At 40.1% G+C, this 18,560-nt stretch overlaps 1 protein-coding gene across 3 annotated transcripts in view; it reads right to left on the reverse strand.

Annotated features, from left to right (window-relative positions):
* Positions 1–18,560, reverse strand: part of LOC129520277 (uricase) — a 76,529-nt gene that overhangs the window by 11,732 nt on the left and 46,237 nt on the right. For 2 of the 3 annotated variants that reach the window (XM_055341372.1, XM_055341373.1), the window contains exons 2-4: positions 9,631–9,849; positions 6,675–6,791; positions 6,498–6,576 (exon numbers count right to left, since the gene is read on the reverse strand). In XM_055341372.1, coding sequence (XP_055197347.1) covers positions 6,498–6,576; positions 6,675–6,791; positions 9,631–9,849 — 415 coding nt within the window. Of the gene's footprint in view, positions 1–6,497; positions 6,577–6,674; positions 6,792–9,630; positions 9,850–13,232; positions 13,336–18,560 lie in introns of those variants that run through there. The other variant, XM_055341374.1, reaches the window with a different exon arrangement.

The following is an 18,560-nucleotide window of genomic DNA, read 5'->3' on the forward strand; positions in this document are numbered from 1 at the left end:
TCCCTCTCACTTCTTCCACCTGCCCAGCCTCAGAAATTACTCTCCTCCAGGACTTCAATTTCATCACTCCCCTTCTTTAAGACCATCTCCAACACTCCCCCATTCTCCAGGTCAGTAGATTTTTTTTTTTTTACTACAAGTAGACAATATCTCTTAGTTGAGATGTCTTCTCCATCTCCCATTCCTTTACTTAGCTATTCTTTAGCTGAATTTTTATATTTAGTGTCAGATTGGGAGGAATTTGATTCTTAAAGAATTGTGAGTCATAATTCAGGTACTGCAGGGTCTGGGGGCCAACTTAGTCCAAATAAGTGACTCAACCATCTCAGCCACTTCAAGACTTGGCTACGCTTATAATTCAGGGAGACACATGAGAGAAGAAGTTTGGAAGATCCAGGTTCCTTAGAACACCTAAACCAACACCTTGCATCACATGTGCAGACCTAGCTCTTCTCTCGGAGTTTGGCAAGTCACAAACATAACAGTCGTCATCCCTCTGTCTGGGTGAATCTTCCAGATTCTCCCGTGGAACTAACAGACTTTGAAACAGGTAAAAGTACACTTAATGATGTAGCTTTCAAGGATCTGCTAGGAAAATAGTATAATGGGAATTTTATAGCAATTCTCAGGGTCTAAAATGGTGCTTGAGATTCAGTAGGTTTTCCGTAAATGTGTGTTCAACTGGTAAGAAAGAATCCAGTCCATCAATTACATACCCCGCTGGGAAGAGTCCCTATTGGGGGTTGCATGACTGAGTGTATGATTAAGTACGTATGTTTGACGGGCCAGAATTCTTACCAGCTAGCTAGCCCTCACCAAAAACATTATTTATTTGTTTTTTATTTTTAAAAAAAATTTTTAAAGATTTTATTTATTCATTCATGAGAGACACAGAGAAAGAGAGAGAGAGAGAGGCAGAGACACAGGCAGAGGGAGAAGCAGGCTCCATGCAGGGAGCCCGACGTGGGACTCGATCCCGGGACTCCAGGATCACGCCCTGGGCCGAAGGCAGGGGCTAAACCACTGAGCCACCCAGGGATCCCCTATTTTTAAAAATTTTTTAAAGATTTTATTTATTTATTTATTCATGAGAGGCACAGAGAAAGAGAGGCAAAGACATAGGCAGAGGGAGAAGCAGGTTCCCTGAGGGAAACCCAATGTGGGACTTGATCCCAGGACCCCAGGATCACACCCTGAGCCAAAGCAGACACCCAACTGCTGAGTCACCCAGGTGCCCCCAAAAGCCTTATTTACAAGGTTGTAACAACAATCTTTACCATGTGAATTGGAGTGGGGTGGGGGCGGAGGTAGATAATGATTATTTATTTTAGTTAAGCCTATGCAAGGGCATTTCTTGTGATAATGCTTGTACATGGACTTACCTCACAATATCTGTAGTTTTAGCTCTTGGATAACAGGCAAATTAAGAATTAAACTTTGCTATGCTAAGATCATAGATCCTTACTCTCCAAAGAGGGACTGAGTACAAATGTCATCTTTATGGACACAACACTGGAAAATACACACACTCATATACGTGTCCACACACGTACCACATACACTTAGGGCAACAGATGCCTCTTCCCCTACCCTGATCCCTGCCAGCCCCGCATGATATTCGGAGGTGCACTAGCCTCTAGAGGAGTCAGGCTGGGGCTTCTGGGAACACCACCACAACGACTGCAGTACCCTGAAGTTTTGGGGCCTTCTGCAGAAAGAAAAGGCGTTGTCCTTATTACGGTGACCAAGTGACTAGTTTTTCCATTCTGTAGCAGCCAGGTGACTAGAATTCAGGCTGGAAAGAACAAGGGTGTGGAGAGCAGCCTGTTTTCTTCTTATGATCAGCAGAGCCCTACCAAGGGGCCACTCCACTTCTAACTCCAGGGTCCTGCTAAAACATTCTTATGGAAGTCACCGTGACCCGTTTGCAAAACTGCACACTTACTCTTCAGTCTTCTCGTAATCCCAACTTCTGAACCTTCCCGGGGCAAACACTGCTTGCCGTTTACTAAATCTATGTCCTCTTCCTCCTGGGTACCCGGCTAGATTACATCTCCCAGCCTCCACTGCAGTTGGCTGTGGCCTGACTGGGTTCTCTCCGGTGGAAGTGCTGTGTGCTACTCTCAGGCCTGGCCTTACGCTTGAGGGTTTCTGCCTCCTTTTGCTCCTCCAAGCTCTTTTCTTCTCCTAGTTGTCTGGTAAGGGGATCTGCCCTCAAGGTGACCCCAAAAAGTAAGGATAAAAAAGTAAGGCTGCATCAACCTGGGATCCTGAATAACTAACTTCCCAGAGCAGAGTATCACCCCGACACACACACGCACATGCACAAGCACACACACACGCAGGCACGCACACACACATGCTCACACAAATGCTGAACTGGACTTCTACAAAAAGCACTGAGCTTCTTGAACGGAGGCACTACATATGAACCTGTGTGTTACACAGCCTGTTGTCCTAATATAATTCCTGATTTCTTGAAATATATTTTTCTTTTGCATCCATGACACCACTCTCCAATCTTCCTTCTTTCTCTCTGGCCTTTCTTCTGACTTTTTTTTTTTTTAAGATTTTATTTATTTATTCATGAGAGACACAGAGAGAGGCAGAGATACAGGCAGAGGGAGAAGCAGGCTCTCTCCGAGGAGCCAGATGCGGGACTTGATCCCTGGAGATCACGCCCTGAGCTTAAGGCAGACGCTCAACCACTAAGCCACCCAGGCATCCCTCATTTGACTTTTTAGACTGCCCAACCCATAAACTGGGGAATTTCCCCCAGTCTTCTCACTTTCCTCCTCTCATTTCACGTGTTTTCCTGAAATGGCTCCTTCTTGCCCACAGCTTCACCCACCATCAGTCTGTTGATGGTCTCCAAATCTATCTCTATCCCTCATTCCCCAAATCATCAGCTTACCCCTGAATACTTTCTAATCATACATGTTCTCCTCCATCAGTTCCCCCAAGCCCCTGACTTTAGGGCAACTTTAACTCCTCCTTCTCTGTAACCTCCACCCCTACCCAACCACTCACACTCACTCAGTACCCTTCAGAAATGCCTCACATAATGTCCTCTCCATCTCTACTTCTCACTGCCTTAGATCTGACTCCATCATTTCTCCATCTCTGCAATAAGATTCCAAATTTTTACTGCCTGTTTTTGCAGCCCACGCAAAGTAATGTTGGTCAGAATTATTGAATCGTGTATACACACACACACACACACACACACTCACTCACTCACACACACAGGCCTTTCCTGGGTCTTTATCTCCATTCAAAATAATAATAATAGTAGCTGTCATTTAAGGAGTGCTTCCTATGTGCCAGGTACTGGGCTAAAATGCTTTATACCAATATCTATCTCCTTTAATTCCCTGGGCAATTGAGGTGAACACTGTTATCATCATCTCACAAATGAATACCACTGAGGTAGCATAAGTAACTTTCCCACAGTCATAAAGTTATTAAGTAGTGGAGCTCAAATTCAAATACGGTGTAGTCTGATTCCAACCCACATGGCTTTACCACTGTGCAAAACCACCTCCAAGTTAGACCAATCTTGCTAGCATGGTACATCAGGCCCTTCAAAATCCAGCCCAAATCAATCTCTTCATTTTCATCTCAGCTCTTATATTCTAAGAACTAGACCCTTTGTACTTGCTACTCTTCCTCAAATGCTTTGCCCTTTCAAACTCAAATTACTTGCCCAGGATAGTGGTCAGCATAAAGCAGATGTCCAAAATATTTATTTTTCCTCTTCCACTGCTCCTTAGGTCCTACCCACATACACTCTGTTACTTCCACCTGTAATCTTCTTTCCGCTTCTATGCCCAGCACATCCTGAATCATTTTTCAAAAGCCAATTGGAATATTTCTTCCGTCCCTGTCAAGCCTTCCGGACTACCCTAGGAAGAGTTAGTTTTTTGTACCTGTTTGTCTCTCTAGCATAACTTTGATTCTTTCATTGTGGTTTTTAGCCTATTACATTGCAATAAATCTTGTTATAAGTCTATCTCTTACATTCATCTACTGTAAACTCACTAGGGCCAAGGAATGTCTTACTCACCTTGGAATTTACAGCCCTAGGATACATTAAAAAGTCCTCAAAATCCAATTGTTGAATGAATAGTATTTCAATGAATGACATAAGCATAGTTCATTCATTTTCTCATTTTCTTTTTTTTAATATTTTACTTAAATTCAATTTGCCAACGTATAGTATAACACCCATAGTATATAGTATAGTATAGTATAACTCATCCCATCAAGTGCCCTCCTTAATGCCCGTCACCCAGTTGCCCTACCCCCCTCCCACAACCCTTTGTTTCCCAGTTAGGAGTCTGTCATGGTTTGTCTTCCTCTCTAATTCTTTCCCACTCAGTTTTGTGTTCTCCTTTTTTGTTCTCATTTTTCAATTAGCTCTTCCAAAAGCTAATTCTAGCTCCTGCTATGAGGAGTATGAGCCCCACACGTGGCCCTCAAGCCCTCGGAATCTGGGAAATGGGAATTAAGATGTCTTGTAAATATAAAATACACACAGGATTTCAAAGACTTAACTTTGTAAAAAGAAGGTGAAATATTTCATTAGTGATAAATATTTATTACATATTTAAGGGGCATTGTGTGTATAGCAGATTAAATAAATCATTAAAATTAATTTTTTTGCTTTCCTAATGTGACTACTAGAAAATTTTAAAATTATATTTCTGCTGGACAATGACAGTTTAGAGTTTAAAATTTTATGAGTAGTCAGTGTGGTTTGGGTAGGAAAACACTGACTCAGGGAGTCAGGAAACCTTTTTTTCTCTTTCTTTCCCAAAGTCACATATGAAAGGAAGGAAAGAAAGAAAGCTACATTTCAACTAACTAAAAGCTGAGTCAGCAAGTCAATATATCACATGGCTACACATTTGGGGAATTAAAAAATCATTATATTTTCAACTTAACTACTAGTTATTCAGTCTCCTTTATAGGACAATAATTACATTACTGCCAATTAAACACTGAGAAGGCCCTGATTGTGCCTGGAATTTAATATTAAAAATATTAAACAACAGCTAACACACTAGAACTTTCCAAGAGAAGGCATTAGCCAATATAACTCAGAATGAGAAGGGACTTATATTCTATTAACCTCATAATATTTCTGACATTTACAAAATGCTACCTCCAATTCTCGCTGAAGAGAGCTTGAGAAGAAAGAGGAGATACAGAAAAGGAAAGGAAGGGAAGGAGAGAAGAAAGGGACGAATAATTGAAGAGGGAAAAAGTTTAGAGTCCACATTTTAAATTTATAATGATCATGAAAGTTTTTTTTTTTTTTTAGGATAGAGACCTTTCTACCACATTTAGCTGCATGATTCTTAGAAGTCCTCTACTCTTAACTTGTAGCCAGTTATTGAACTCTACTCTGATCATCTCAACCAAGCAGTGGGAGACAAGCTTTGGGAATTTTGATATTTGCTAAGGTCAGTCCTCAGTACTAATAAGATCCATATTGGGCAGCCCGGGTAGCTCAGGGGTTTAGCGTCGCCTTCGGCCCAGGGCGTGATCCTGGAGACCCGGGATTGACTCCCACATCGGGCTCCCTGCATGGAGCCTGCTTCTCCCTCTGCCTGTGTCTGTCTGTCTCTCTCTCTAGGTCTCTCATGAATAAATAAATAAAATCTTAAAAAAATAGTAAAAAAAAAAATAAAAAATAAAATAAAAAAATTAAAAAAATAGTAAGATCCATATTGTAATTATGCTCTAAAGTTAAGTTTTAAATTTCTTAGTAAATAGAATGAATTATGTAATTGTTATTGCTATTTAAATGAAGTTCATTCTATAGTAATTATAATAATATCAGTGGTTTTACTACTATGAAAATAAGATGTCAGAGAAACTCGATTGTTATTTACTAGCTATTTCCTATAAAGGTTACTATAATTATAGCATGGTATGGTACAAAAAGTACTGGTCAGAAAATTCAGAGATTTGAGGTTTTGTCAGCTTGGACCTTTTTTCCCCTCATCTCAGAATCAGATGATAAAAATTATCTACCTTATTCAGCCCTTAGATTTGTTGCAAAATGTATTATCTCATATATATACATATATATAGATAGATTTTATTTATTAATGAGAGAAACACACACACACACACACACACACACACACACACACACAGAGGCAGAAACACAGGCAGAGAGAAAAGCAGACTCCATGCAGGGAGCCGGACATGGGACTCGATCACCAGGTCTCCAGGATCATGTCCTGGGCCAAAAGCGTCGCTAAACCACTGAGCCACCCGGGCTGCCCTCATTTTTATATTTTTAAGGTAAAAAGTAGTTAGTTTTTAAATGTACTCCAGAGTCACAGAGCTCATTTCCATCTCCAGATGTAAATGCCTTCGAATTTCTCTGCAGTTTTCCTCAGTGTTAATAAACAGAATTGTTTAGAGGAAAGAAATATTGAATTTTCTGTTGCAGAATCAAAACATGAAAAGTATTTTCTCACCACTTCTCATCTGTTCAACCTCACAGAAGTGCGTTCCAGTGGGACTGTGAATAAATGCATGGACATGCTTAACTCCATTCTGAAAATTAGGAAAAAAAATGTTTCCAGTAAAATTTCAGCATATGTCATAAAGCCAATTTCTTTAATTAAGCTGAGAACACAAATAACTGAGGTAACCTTTTCAAAACGCTTCCAAGGGACCTCTTCCACATAGACTTGAGCTCGGATGACATGGTTAAAAGAAGAAAGGAAATGCTCACAGATGTTCATTGCAAAAGTTTCTATGCTTTTGATCTGTAAAAGAAATCAAAATGCTAGTGATCAGAAACACCTGCTCCATTTAAAAATAATTTGTAAATACCCATGGAGTTCTCTTTCCTGTTCAAATGCTTTTTAGAATCAGAAAAACATAGACTTTGAAAGAATCTGAAGAGGTCAATGGTCCTTATCCCAATTTTTCACAAGGTCACCAGGTGAGACTATATCCTGTTTTTAAAAGAAACCTGTTTTGCAGGAAGAAATGTGTCAATCAATGGATGAGCAAAATGAAACTTAACATTTAGATTCTCTTTACGGTAAGCTCTGTCATCACCCATGCCAACTACAGTACTATAGTATGCTCCAAAACACTCTGGTATCTTTATGAGGTTGGCCAATGGGCCTCCCAGTTTCCCAAGGAAAAATGTTAATGTAGGTAGGGCTATTTCTGTTTCCTTGCTTCATAAACAGACCTTCCATTGACCATCCCTAGCTCTCCACTCCATAAAACAGCTCTCTACTTCTTCATAGTAATCTGTAGACAATGTGTTATGGTCTTAGCATCATCTACAGATGATTTATGACTTTGCCTAAAATGGACTATTTGTACTGGTTTCCCCAGGATAGTTCTGTTTTATGCTTGTTGTCCCAGAATAATTATTTAGCATCTTATTTCACTTCCAGAAATGTCCTAGTTTAGAAAATAAAAATACAAACCCCAGAAGATGTATGTATTTTGTTGAAGCATTATTTACAATAGCCAAAATATGGAAACAATCTAACTGTCTATGAATGGATGAATGGATAAAGAAAATGTGATAGATAGATATACATATATTTTTATGGTATATATTTATTTATATTTATTATTTATACCATATTTATATGGTATGTATATGGAGTATATATGTTTTTATATATAATGGAATAATATTCAGCTATAAAAAAGAATGAAATCTTTACATTTGTGATAACATGGATCATAGATTAGCCTAATGGCATCATGCTAAGTGAAATAAATCAGGAAAAGACAACCATATGTTCTTATCTACATGTGGAATCTAAACAAAACAATGTAACATTTTATTTGGTAAAAAACAAACAGAAAAAAATCAAGTTCATAGATACAGAGAATAGGTTGGTGGTTGCCAAGGGAGAAAGAGTGAGCAAAACCAGAGAAGGGAATCAAAAGGTACAAACCTGCAATTATAAAATAAATAAGTCATGGGAATATAATGTACAGCACAGCAAGTACAGTCAAAAATACTATACTGTCTACTGGAAAGTAGTTAAGAGAATAAATCTTATAAGTTCTCATTTCAGGGCGCCTGGGTGGCTCAGTCAGTTAAGTGTCTGCCTTTGGCTCAGGTCATGATCTCAGGGTCCTGGGATAGAGCCTTGAGTCGGGCTCTTTGCTCAGCATGGAGTCTGCTTCTCCCTCTCACTTTCTAATAAGTAAATAACACCTTTAAAAATATTATAAAAAAGTTCCCATCTCAAGAAATAAAAATTTATTTCACTACATATACAAACATCAAATCATTATGTTGTACACTTGAAACTAATATAAAATTGTATGCCAATTATACCTCAATTAAGAAAATTAAAAGAAATAAGCAAGAGTCTTGATTTGGATAAGAAATTATATGGTGATTCTATCTATAATGAATAAATTCTAATTGTTTTTAATATCCAAGTCCATTCCCTCACTTTTCTGCATCTTTCACACAATACAGGAAACACAAGAATCTGTGTTGCCTAGCTCTCTTCTATAGCTCAGCACGAAAGCCTATTTTCAATTTGTTTTTTTAAGGGAGCAATGCTTCTGTCCATAGCCATGTTTATGCTTGCTGAGCCACTCTGATTAACAAAAGAAAGGTTCAGCGGGGAGAAAAACCTTGCAGAAATTATATGTCAATTAGTCTGTTCATTTCATGCATTCTGAGTAAGGATTTCGTGCAAAAACATGAGAAAAAGAAGTTTTCCAGTCTACATTTCTTGTCTTTTTAGGTTTCTTAGCAAATAGAAAAACTTTCTTGAGCTGCCCAGAAATCTGCTGGTGGTCCAGTACAGCTTCACTCATACTTAAAGAATGTGCAAGCTGAAGTGCTAAAATATCAGATTCCTTCAGCAGCAAGACCCTTTTGAAGAGTATACTTAACACCATATCCAGACACTAAGTGGTCACGGAGTTGGGAAAATTAGAAAGGCATTAAAAGTTGGGCAAATAGACTTCAAAATATATCTTGTACTCAAGATTTTCTTCTATAGTAACACCAGGAAGAGAAATGGTACTTTCTTCTATAAATGTACACCATTCTAAAAGAAAAAAAAAATAAGCAACAGAAGTCAAAGAAATGTATGACCAAAAAATGTGTAAAATTCTATTCTGAAATCCTCCCAGGGCTTTGATTTGCCAATGATCCTAATTAAGAGAGAACTTGTAAATTTGTCAGATAGGATTCTCTTCCTAAAAGATGTAGTAAGTTGAGAACCAAAAAAGAGAAGAAAGAAGAAGAAGAAGAAGAAGAAGAAGAAGAAGAAGAAGAAGAAGAAGAAGAAAAGAAGAAGAAGAAGAAGGAAGAAGAAGAAGAAGAAGAAGAAGAAGAAGAAGAAGAAAGAAGAAGAAGAAGAAGAAGAAGAAGAAGAAGAAGAAGAAGAAGAAGACGAAGAAGAAGAAGAAGAAGAAGAAAACTGAGAAAGCTCTTCTACAAGAGTGAGAATTTTAGAATAGAAATGAAAAAAATTAGTGGCTTAAATGTAAAAATAGGGTTAAAAAGTACAGGGAACTTGCAGTAAGCAGTGATATCCTCAAGTTAATAGTACAGTGAATTCTGCATCAAGACAGGAAGCCTCTGAGAAGAATGACACATACCCCTTTAAACTTTGCCAAGACATGAACTGTGTTCTTGATGGTGTCTGTGGGGATGATGTCTGAATTATCTCCATACACGTAATCTTTTTTGGAGCTCAGAGTAAGTTGCACTGAAGTTGCCACCTCTTTAATGCTGTGGTATTTTCCATCTCGCTGAATGTGGAGAACTTTCACCATGTCCTTCCCATAGCCAGTTCGGACAAACTCCACCTCATCGTTCTACAATAAAACACAAGTCATCTTATCGAAGAAACCTAAATGAAGGCAAAAAGTCTGCAAGCTCTTCAAGCCTTGATTTAACCACATCATTGTAAAAGGTGAGAGTTAAGAGTATTCATGGAAGCAAGACTATATCCGACCTTTGAAGAAAAATGAGAACTTGCATGGAGAAGAGAGAATTGTGAAAAATGGATGAAAATATTATCAAACTAGCCTGAAGACAGACAGGTAGATGGCTTTCTTGATAGTAATAACTAATAACAAGGAGAACAGTATCCCCTGGACCAAACGATTACTCTGTTTTATTTCAACCCTGCCAACTTTAATCCTTGTAGCAGCTCCAGAAACTAATATTATTCCCATTTTACAGAGGGAGAAACTGAGCTTCAAAGAGTTTAAGTGACTTGCTCTACTTCACATAGCTAGTGAAGGATAGAGCCAAGGATTCACACTGTTGACTCCAAACTTTGTACTCTGAACCACTGTGTAGACTGCCATTCTTCTATAAAATTTTTTGGCTTAACTGAAACTAATTACATCCTCTTTTTTATACGGAGTGCTATTCTGGAGAAAATGCCCTGTGATCAATAAGAACAATTTGAAAATTGCTTCTTCTACTTGCTGCCGGGAAGAAGAGTAATTAGTGACAGGGTCCAGATTACCTTCAGGAGTGCAGAGCCAGGGCCATCTGGCTGCAGGGAAAGCTATGCTTTTAGCAAAGAGACACTTAATAAAAGCCTGGTGATTGATTCATTAGTACCCTTATCTGGAACTGGAACTCTCACTAGCGAATACATCCATCTCCAAGGCTAGGATTCAGAAGATTTGTCTCTGGGTTTTACTGGTATTTGAGAGAAGAGGCAGGAGGGAGCAGAGGGACAGAAAAACCTATTTTATTTAGCATCAAAACTGAACATTTAAATGGTAATGGAAGAAAGTGACAAAAATAAAAGTAAATCAAAAACGGCATGCAGTGAGAGTCTGGGGAGGGTCACAAAGAAGGAACCTCACCTGCTAATTGCACATAGGCAATATGCTGAGGGCTGCCTAAAAATCTGTTTACATAAAGCATCACCAGATCCCATGGGAGGAATTGTATAATACTAACCAACATCAGAAGGTATTGTCATGTTCTTAATCAAAGTGAGAGGGATGGGAGGCTGTCTTAAATCTCAGGGATGGAGCCTGGTAGGTAGGGCACACTGCTGATTTAAGGGACGGCTCTGGGGAAGGTCCCTCAAAAGCCTCTGACCCAGTTTTGGAGGGACTCATCTTCAAGAAAAGGATCAATAAGAAAACTCAAAGAGCAGACTTAGAGGATCTTAATAACTATAATACTGACAAGGAAAGAGTCACCGCTTGTGGCTGCAGGAGCTTTGGCATCAGACCAGGTCCAAAATCTGTCTTGCTATTTATAGCTTTGTGGCTTGCGACAAATTATTTGTTGGCTCTGAGCCCTCAGTTTCCCCAGCTGTACAAACGGAGATAACCGCCCCAACTTGTAGGAGTTGCTGGTGAGTGTGAAAGTCCCATCTCAGTTCCTAGTACCTAGTGGAGCAGTGAGGTCCATCCCAGCAATCGTGGCCACGTCAGGCCTGGCTGTGGGCGCAGCAGCAGCAGAGATGGCAGGAGGGACTTCGAGTAAAGGCACCAGTTTTTAGGGTAGAGAGCTCTGCTGGCAGCAGCCAGAGGAAGACTCTGACATGCCTTTTGAGCCACAAGGGATTGCACCAAGGGGAGGGAGGCACTTGGATGGCTTGGGGCCCTTGGATGGCATGGACGAGGGGCCAGAGCCAAAGGCCTCCAAGATCGTCCATCAGCCCCAGGACACAGCAGGACTCAGCAGATGTTACTTCTCAGTCCTATGTCCTGCCATTAATACCCAAGCTACAGTAGCTCAGTCTGCAAATGCAGGTAGCTCCTACATGATACATAGAAAGATCCAGTGAGCGCCACCCTTCAGATCCACCCTTGCTCACCTCTCCAACTGCATGTCTTGCCACAGCCTATTTCAAACTCTGCTTCAGCTAATCATGGCTCTGCATGATCTCTCTGTCTGTAGGCCCTCGAATGTGCTATTCCTTCTTCCTTGAACATCCTTTCTCTTCCTTCTGCCCAACTACCAACCCCTCCACTTGCCGAATGTCTTCTAGTCACCCTTCAGTCTCAGATGCCACTTCCCCCGGGGAATCCGCCCAGTCCCTCAGGTCTGGAGTAGGTGTCCCTTCCATATGCTCTGGAAATAGTTATTGCCTTATCACAGTCTTTATCAAGTTTTGTTGCAATTGCCTCATCATGTGTCTGATTTATTCAAAAATGGGAAACTGTGAAAGCAGGAACCATTCTATCTTAGTTGTCATGGCAACTCCAGTGCTCAGCACAGTGCCTAGAACATAAATAGGTGCCTAACAAATGTGTCGTGAATGAATGAATGGTGCACCACCACCTCCACTCCTTGTGTGGTGACGCGGAATAGTTCTTGAAAATACCCAAAAGATTGCAATACAGAATCGCCACCTCAGCTCAAACCCAAGCAGGAAGCTCCTCTTCCTGGGAAAGTGGGGAAGGCCCCATCTGCTCTCTGATCACCACAGCCCACTGGGAAACAAGGCCCGGGAAGGGCAGAACTGAGTGTGGAGAGAGTCATCGAGGCAGCACCAGGTGCTCGCGTTGCTAGCAAGCCAGCACTCCACAGGGCGGCCATCCGGGAGCTCCTGAGGGGAGGTCAGCGCTCCTCGACAAGCTCCAGACTAGGCCCTGGCACCAGAGCAGAGCTTGAGAAATCCCATTTACTGCGTAACAAGTCAGAAGAAAAAGATCATTACCATCTGAGGATGGAGCGGAATGGAACAACGGCGGTGTGGGATGCCTAGGAGTCTCTTGATAGGATCTGACACAGCAGATGATGGGTCCAGAGCAGAAACGAGCCTGTCCTCCTCAGTGAGACTCCCCCCAGTTCCATAGTCATAGAGTCAGAAGTAGGGGCCAGACCCCTGTCATGTATAAAGCATAGTCGGGTGCAGAGGCCCATGTCCACGATGATTGCACAATGAAACACGAAGGCCGCTCTCATGTGGAGGGTGGGCCAGTGGCTGAGAGGATGGGCTCTGGGCTCTGGAATCAGGAAACACAGGTGGGAACCTTTGCTGTGCCATTGTTAGCTCTGCACATGGGGACGAATTTCTCCATCCATAAAATAGTAGTGCCTACCTCTCAGGATCATTGTGAGGATTACGTGAGAAAAAACCCAAAGCCCTCAGGAAAGAGCCTGGCAAATTTTAAGTGTTCAATAAATGCTAGCCATAATGATCATTGATAAATAATGACTACATGTCAGATTTTTACATCAAGGAGTCCTCCCAATTACTGTTAGAGATAAATACCTAGATTGCGCACCAGCCAGAAACACCGGGGCTGTGTGACAAGGCCTACTTCTGCCTTCGCTTTGGTTGTCCTTCCTCAGGCTTGTGTGGCTTCAGGAAACAAAGTTATGAAAGGAAACTCGATTTCCTAGAGTAATACTCTGGATGAAACATCAGAAGGAATAAATTTTAACCTGGCTCTACACAAGAAAAATCCCCTTTCCTTAGACATATCTTGAAAGATAAGGGGCTGGAAATCATTAATTACCTGCAAGTAATGTTAGAGAGAAGACTCCAAGATTGTAAATTAATCTTGTATTTCTCTTCCATAATGAGATAGTGAGGATTCTTTTATTTGCAGGCCATACCGAAAAGGACGCAGGCCCATCACTACAGGTCTAGGGATGCATAGCCTGGAGTCTGTTAACCCCTAGAAGGCCCAGTGCATGGATTTGAGGTGGAAAATATTGAGGAAGATTAAAAAAAAACTTTCGTAAATTTAAAAATGACTTGCATTTTCTCTTAAGTCTTAGAAGAGCTTCTGTAAACCTCATCTATTCCCTCCATAACAGAGAGAAATACAAAAGGGCTAGCTACTCGGGACCCAACACAGATGTAAAAATCAAGTCGGTTGCAGTACACCATAATGGAAGAACTATGCATGGAGACTGGCCTCCCTTCCTGTCTTTGAAATGTTCTGGAGAAGTTCTTCCAATTCCGTACCCAGGTTTTTCCTTTGCCTGCCTATTTTCTTGAATACTCACGAACAAAAAGATTTCAGAGAAAGACACTGAACTAATATGAGAAAAAAGAGCACTCATCTGAACAATCTTAATATCATTTTGGCAGATTTTAACAATACATGAGGATAAGAACAATAATGGTGAATCATACCTGAGAAGCAGTTGGTATTTTTTTTTTTTTTGGCTGCCTAGGATCTACTAAATGTCAGATGGGAAAATATTGATATCTAGTAGAAAATGTCATGTTGCTTTAGGCTGTAGAATGGCTTATTTTTGTTATCAAGGAGGGATATGCCCTGAGTTATGTTCAAAATGTGACTCTAAAGGGATTTGTCAAGCAGATGCTTCAAAAGCAATCTAACAAGTCATATGCATAATTATCGTAGAATGACCTGTTACCTCTTGAAGACTCCATTTATAGGTGCTCAGTGATTTTCACACCTCTACCTCTTACAAAGAAAGAAACTTGTCACTAAAGTCAGTAATACTAGATGTTGGCAAACTGACTTTAAATAAAATAAAATAAAAATTACAAATAAATAAATAGAAGTCAGGGGAAATGCTAATTTTCTCACCAGCCTCTTCATAGTACTAATGGCCTTAAGGCTGAGAACTAGAAGAAGCATCTAGGATTAGGGACAGGTAAGGCCACAACAGAGAACTGATTGAGATCTGAAGAATTTGATGGGAAGGAAATTTTACTGAAACACATACATTGAAAGCTGTCTCTTTCTAAATGAGTAAGTCTTGAGAATAAAAGTAATAGTAGCAACCATTTAGTGAGGGTTTCATATGTGTCAGGAACTTTGCATCTATTATTCCCTCTAATTCTTCACAAGAATCCTATGCAGTAGGTATTTTTAATCCAACCTTGACCAAGGGAGATACTAGGGTTAGGTATCCTGCCAAGGTCACACAATTACTAGGCGACAGATGGCTGGAGGAGAACCCAGCCTCTTTGCCCCCAAATGGCATGCTCTTTCCCACTGCAGGCCAGAGTCCCTATGCCCCCTGCATGGGCAGCCCACTCTTTAAGGAAACAAAGGATGCAGAGGGAGGGAAATGGCCATGTGACTGCAGAAATTTGAATTTCTATACCATTTTTTAAAATTCCACTCCTTGGGATCTACATTATCTTATCTATTCCTCACCAAAAAACCCCAAAAACCAACCAACCAAACAAACAAACAAAAAACACAAAACCTCCCAACCCTGCAATTTAAAGAGAAAGAATTCATATTCTAAAAGAAACTTTTGTCAGGGATGTTAAGTGAGCTGCCCAAAGTCACATGGCTACCAGGAGGGCTGGTGCAGTGGAAAGAGCCCTGCCGAGCCTGAAGAGCCTTACTCTCTCACACTGTACCAGGTAGAACTTACTGGACGCCCAGAGATACCCCTGCCCAAACTGTTGCTTTTTCTAGAACTTAAGTCATTTTTCTTAAATTGCAAGAGAATTCTAAGCTCTGATCGATTCTGTGTATATGGCAGGGATATTTAAGTTGTGAAGTAAGGGGAGAATGAAGAGCTGATTGCCCTGTGGGGCAGGATGAAAATTCAGCTTCGTGTCTTCAGTAGCAGGTACTACATTTGGGTCAAACATTGACTTTCATCTGGGCAGGGACTATTGCAAACGTGAGTGATGTAGGCTTATTTGTGGTCATTAAACCCATATCACCAATGGACTGTTTTAGTCCATCTACAAAGATGATGAAATAACTGCCCCAGAAGAAAAGGAAACAAGGAGGAAAGGAACCAGCATTTAATAAGCATTAGTAATGTGCCAGGGACTATGCACATAGCATCTCACTGAGTCCTGAGACCCCTCCATGAAAGCACAGAATACGAGCCTCACCTTTAGAAAAGGAAGGTAACAGTGTTGAGGTTCAAGAGTTTGGTCAAAACCACATGGCTGTCACAGGGGTGCCTGGCTGACTCATTTGGTGGAACATGAGTCTCTTGATCCAGGGGTTGTGACTTTGAGCCCCATGTTGGGTATGAAGATTACTTAAAAATAAAATCTTAAAAAAAAAAAAAAAACAACAACAACCACCACCACATGACTTTTGAGAGGCAGGGTCAGACGTGGAACCCAGGTTGGCCTGATTGCTTTCACTATACTCAGCTGCCTTTTTGACACAACATTATAACAAAGTTCTTTAAAATGGGATTTTGCCTGCATACTCATTTTTATTTATTTATCTATTTAGATTTAATCCATTATAAATTCCACAGAACCGCAGAATAGAAATCTCTGAAATCATTTTCATTCAACCCATTCGTTCATCTGTATTTATTTATTTAGCTCCTTTTAGGTGATAAGCACCATGGTAAAGTGCTAGAGTTGTAACAACAAACCAGACAGACACTGTTCTGCCCTGATAGAAATGATACACTAAAGTTTGTACGCTATACACTAAAACCTTTTCAGTAAAGAATCCAAAAGTTAGTATTTTAGGCTTTGCAGACCATGTAGTCTCTGTTGCAGCTACTTAGCTCTGCCATTATAGCATAAAGAGCTATACATAATACAGAAATGAATGGGTGTCACTGTGTTCCAATAAAACTTTATTTACAGAAACAGGCAGTGGGCCAGATTTGGCCAACAATAGTTTGCTGACTCCTGCTCTTGAGAGGAAGGCTCAGAAACAAAACCAAATAATTAGATTATTGTGATAATTACTCCAAGTGAAAAAAACACAGTGAACTCTGGGATACCTAAGCCAGTTTGAGAGAGATCGAGGAAAGCTTCCAGGAGGGACTGATTTCCACAAAGCTACGAATGATGAATAGGAATTAACAAAATAACATCTTCTGGCCTTCTTACATTAATTCTACTTATGTTTTCCTTTAAAAACATTTTTCATGAACAATTCTTTGTTTCACAAATATGTGTATCATATTGCTTGTCTCATCAATTTTCATCAAAATAATTCCAGTCCCCTCCCTTTCCTCCTGCAACAAGTATATTGACTTTTTCCTTCAGTTTGTCACATTGTAGAGTTTATTCAGCACACCAACAGTCTTGTAAAAGTTCGAACATTAATTTAAACTTTATAGATAAATTTTCTGACATGTAAATCATATCTCAAAAAGCTATTGAAAATAAATAAATAAAGCCAGCAGTCTGACTGCCAGAAGTCCTCAAAGGATGACCAAATTACAATTAAGCCAGCATAGTCCAGGGTCTGGAGAAACTGAACTTTATCTCAATCTCAAGAAATTTTCACAGATAAAGCTTCAAAGAATATGAACTCCCAGCCGAAATTCAAAAAGCACACAGGGTAGTGAGGTATCATGAGAAAGAGTTGCAGAAACAACAGAGAAGTATGACTTGCAAAGACTTCAGATATTGGAATTACCAAAAATAATAATAATAATGATATATTTAGGGCAGCCTGGGTGGCTCAGCGGTTTGGTGCTGCCTTCAGCCCAGGGTGTGATCCTGGAGACCCGGGATCGAGTCCTGCGTCGGGCTCCCTGCGTGGAGCCTGCTTCTCTTACTGCCTGTGTCTCTGCCTCTCTCTCTCTCTCTCTCTCTCTGTGTGTGTGTGTGTGTGTGTGTGTGTGTGTGTCTCATGAATAAGTAAATAAAATCTTTTAAAAATAATAATAATACTTAATATTTTTACAGAAATAAAAGAGAAAACTGAAATATCTCCTTCTTGAGATAGAGTATATTTTCTCTTGAGCAAAAAACAAGAGACCATAAAAAAAGACCACGTAAATTTGAAGAAAAAAAAATAGAACCTCTAGAAATACATTAAGTGCATTAAGAAACAGATTAAACACAACTGAAGAAATAGTTATTTGGAAGAGATAGATTAAGTAACAGAATAATGTTGCCTAAGAGAGAATTTGAGAACTGGAAGATAAACCCAAATAATGAATCAGGATTAAGACAGACACACAGGAGCCAGAGTACATGCAAGAGACATAAAATGTACTAGGACAATATGACAGAGAGAATGTGGAAGAGGCACAATTCCAGGAGATCAGGACTGAGGTTTTCCAGAATTACCGGATGAATGAATGCAAACTTTCAACTATAAAACAAGAAGCGCATGACCAAGTGAAGGACTCTACCTTGCTCCCTATATTTGGCTAACTTACAGTGAAGGAATTTTCTATCGTTTTTAGAAGCCATCATGAACCACTTGGGCCTCAAAAGTAGGCAATGTGAAAACCATTCGATCCAGTTTGCATTTTCTCCATCCACCGGATTCAGTTTCTTTTCACATTACATTACTGTTTTTCGTAAAAACCAGGACACACTGGAATTTAGTCTTTAGGGTAATGTTGAAATCCCTGGAGCCCCTCAATGTCCAGTGCAGGGTTTGCTACCTAGCGATTGCATAAGAAAGGTCACCGGCAATCAGCATGATCAGGTCAGTAACAACTAGAGATAAGAATGTTAACTGAAACTTAATAGCTGAAAGAAAGTAACCTAACAGTATTTTTCCAGACCTTGAAATAAAAGTAGATTTAGCAAATAGCATCCTAATATGGATGTCCCCCAGCCCAACCACAAGGGCTCAGGTCGTAGTAACGTAATCTTAGTTAACATTTGTGGATCATTTACTTTTAGCTAGGCACTGCTAAGCATGTA

The sequence above is a fragment of the Nyctereutes procyonoides genome, unplaced genomic scaffold, assembly GCF_905146905.1.
Source record: "Nyctereutes procyonoides isolate TBG_1078 unplaced genomic scaffold, NYPRO_anot_genome, whole genome shotgun sequence".
Lineage (NCBI taxonomy): Eukaryota > Metazoa > Chordata > Mammalia > Carnivora > Canidae > Nyctereutes > Nyctereutes procyonoides.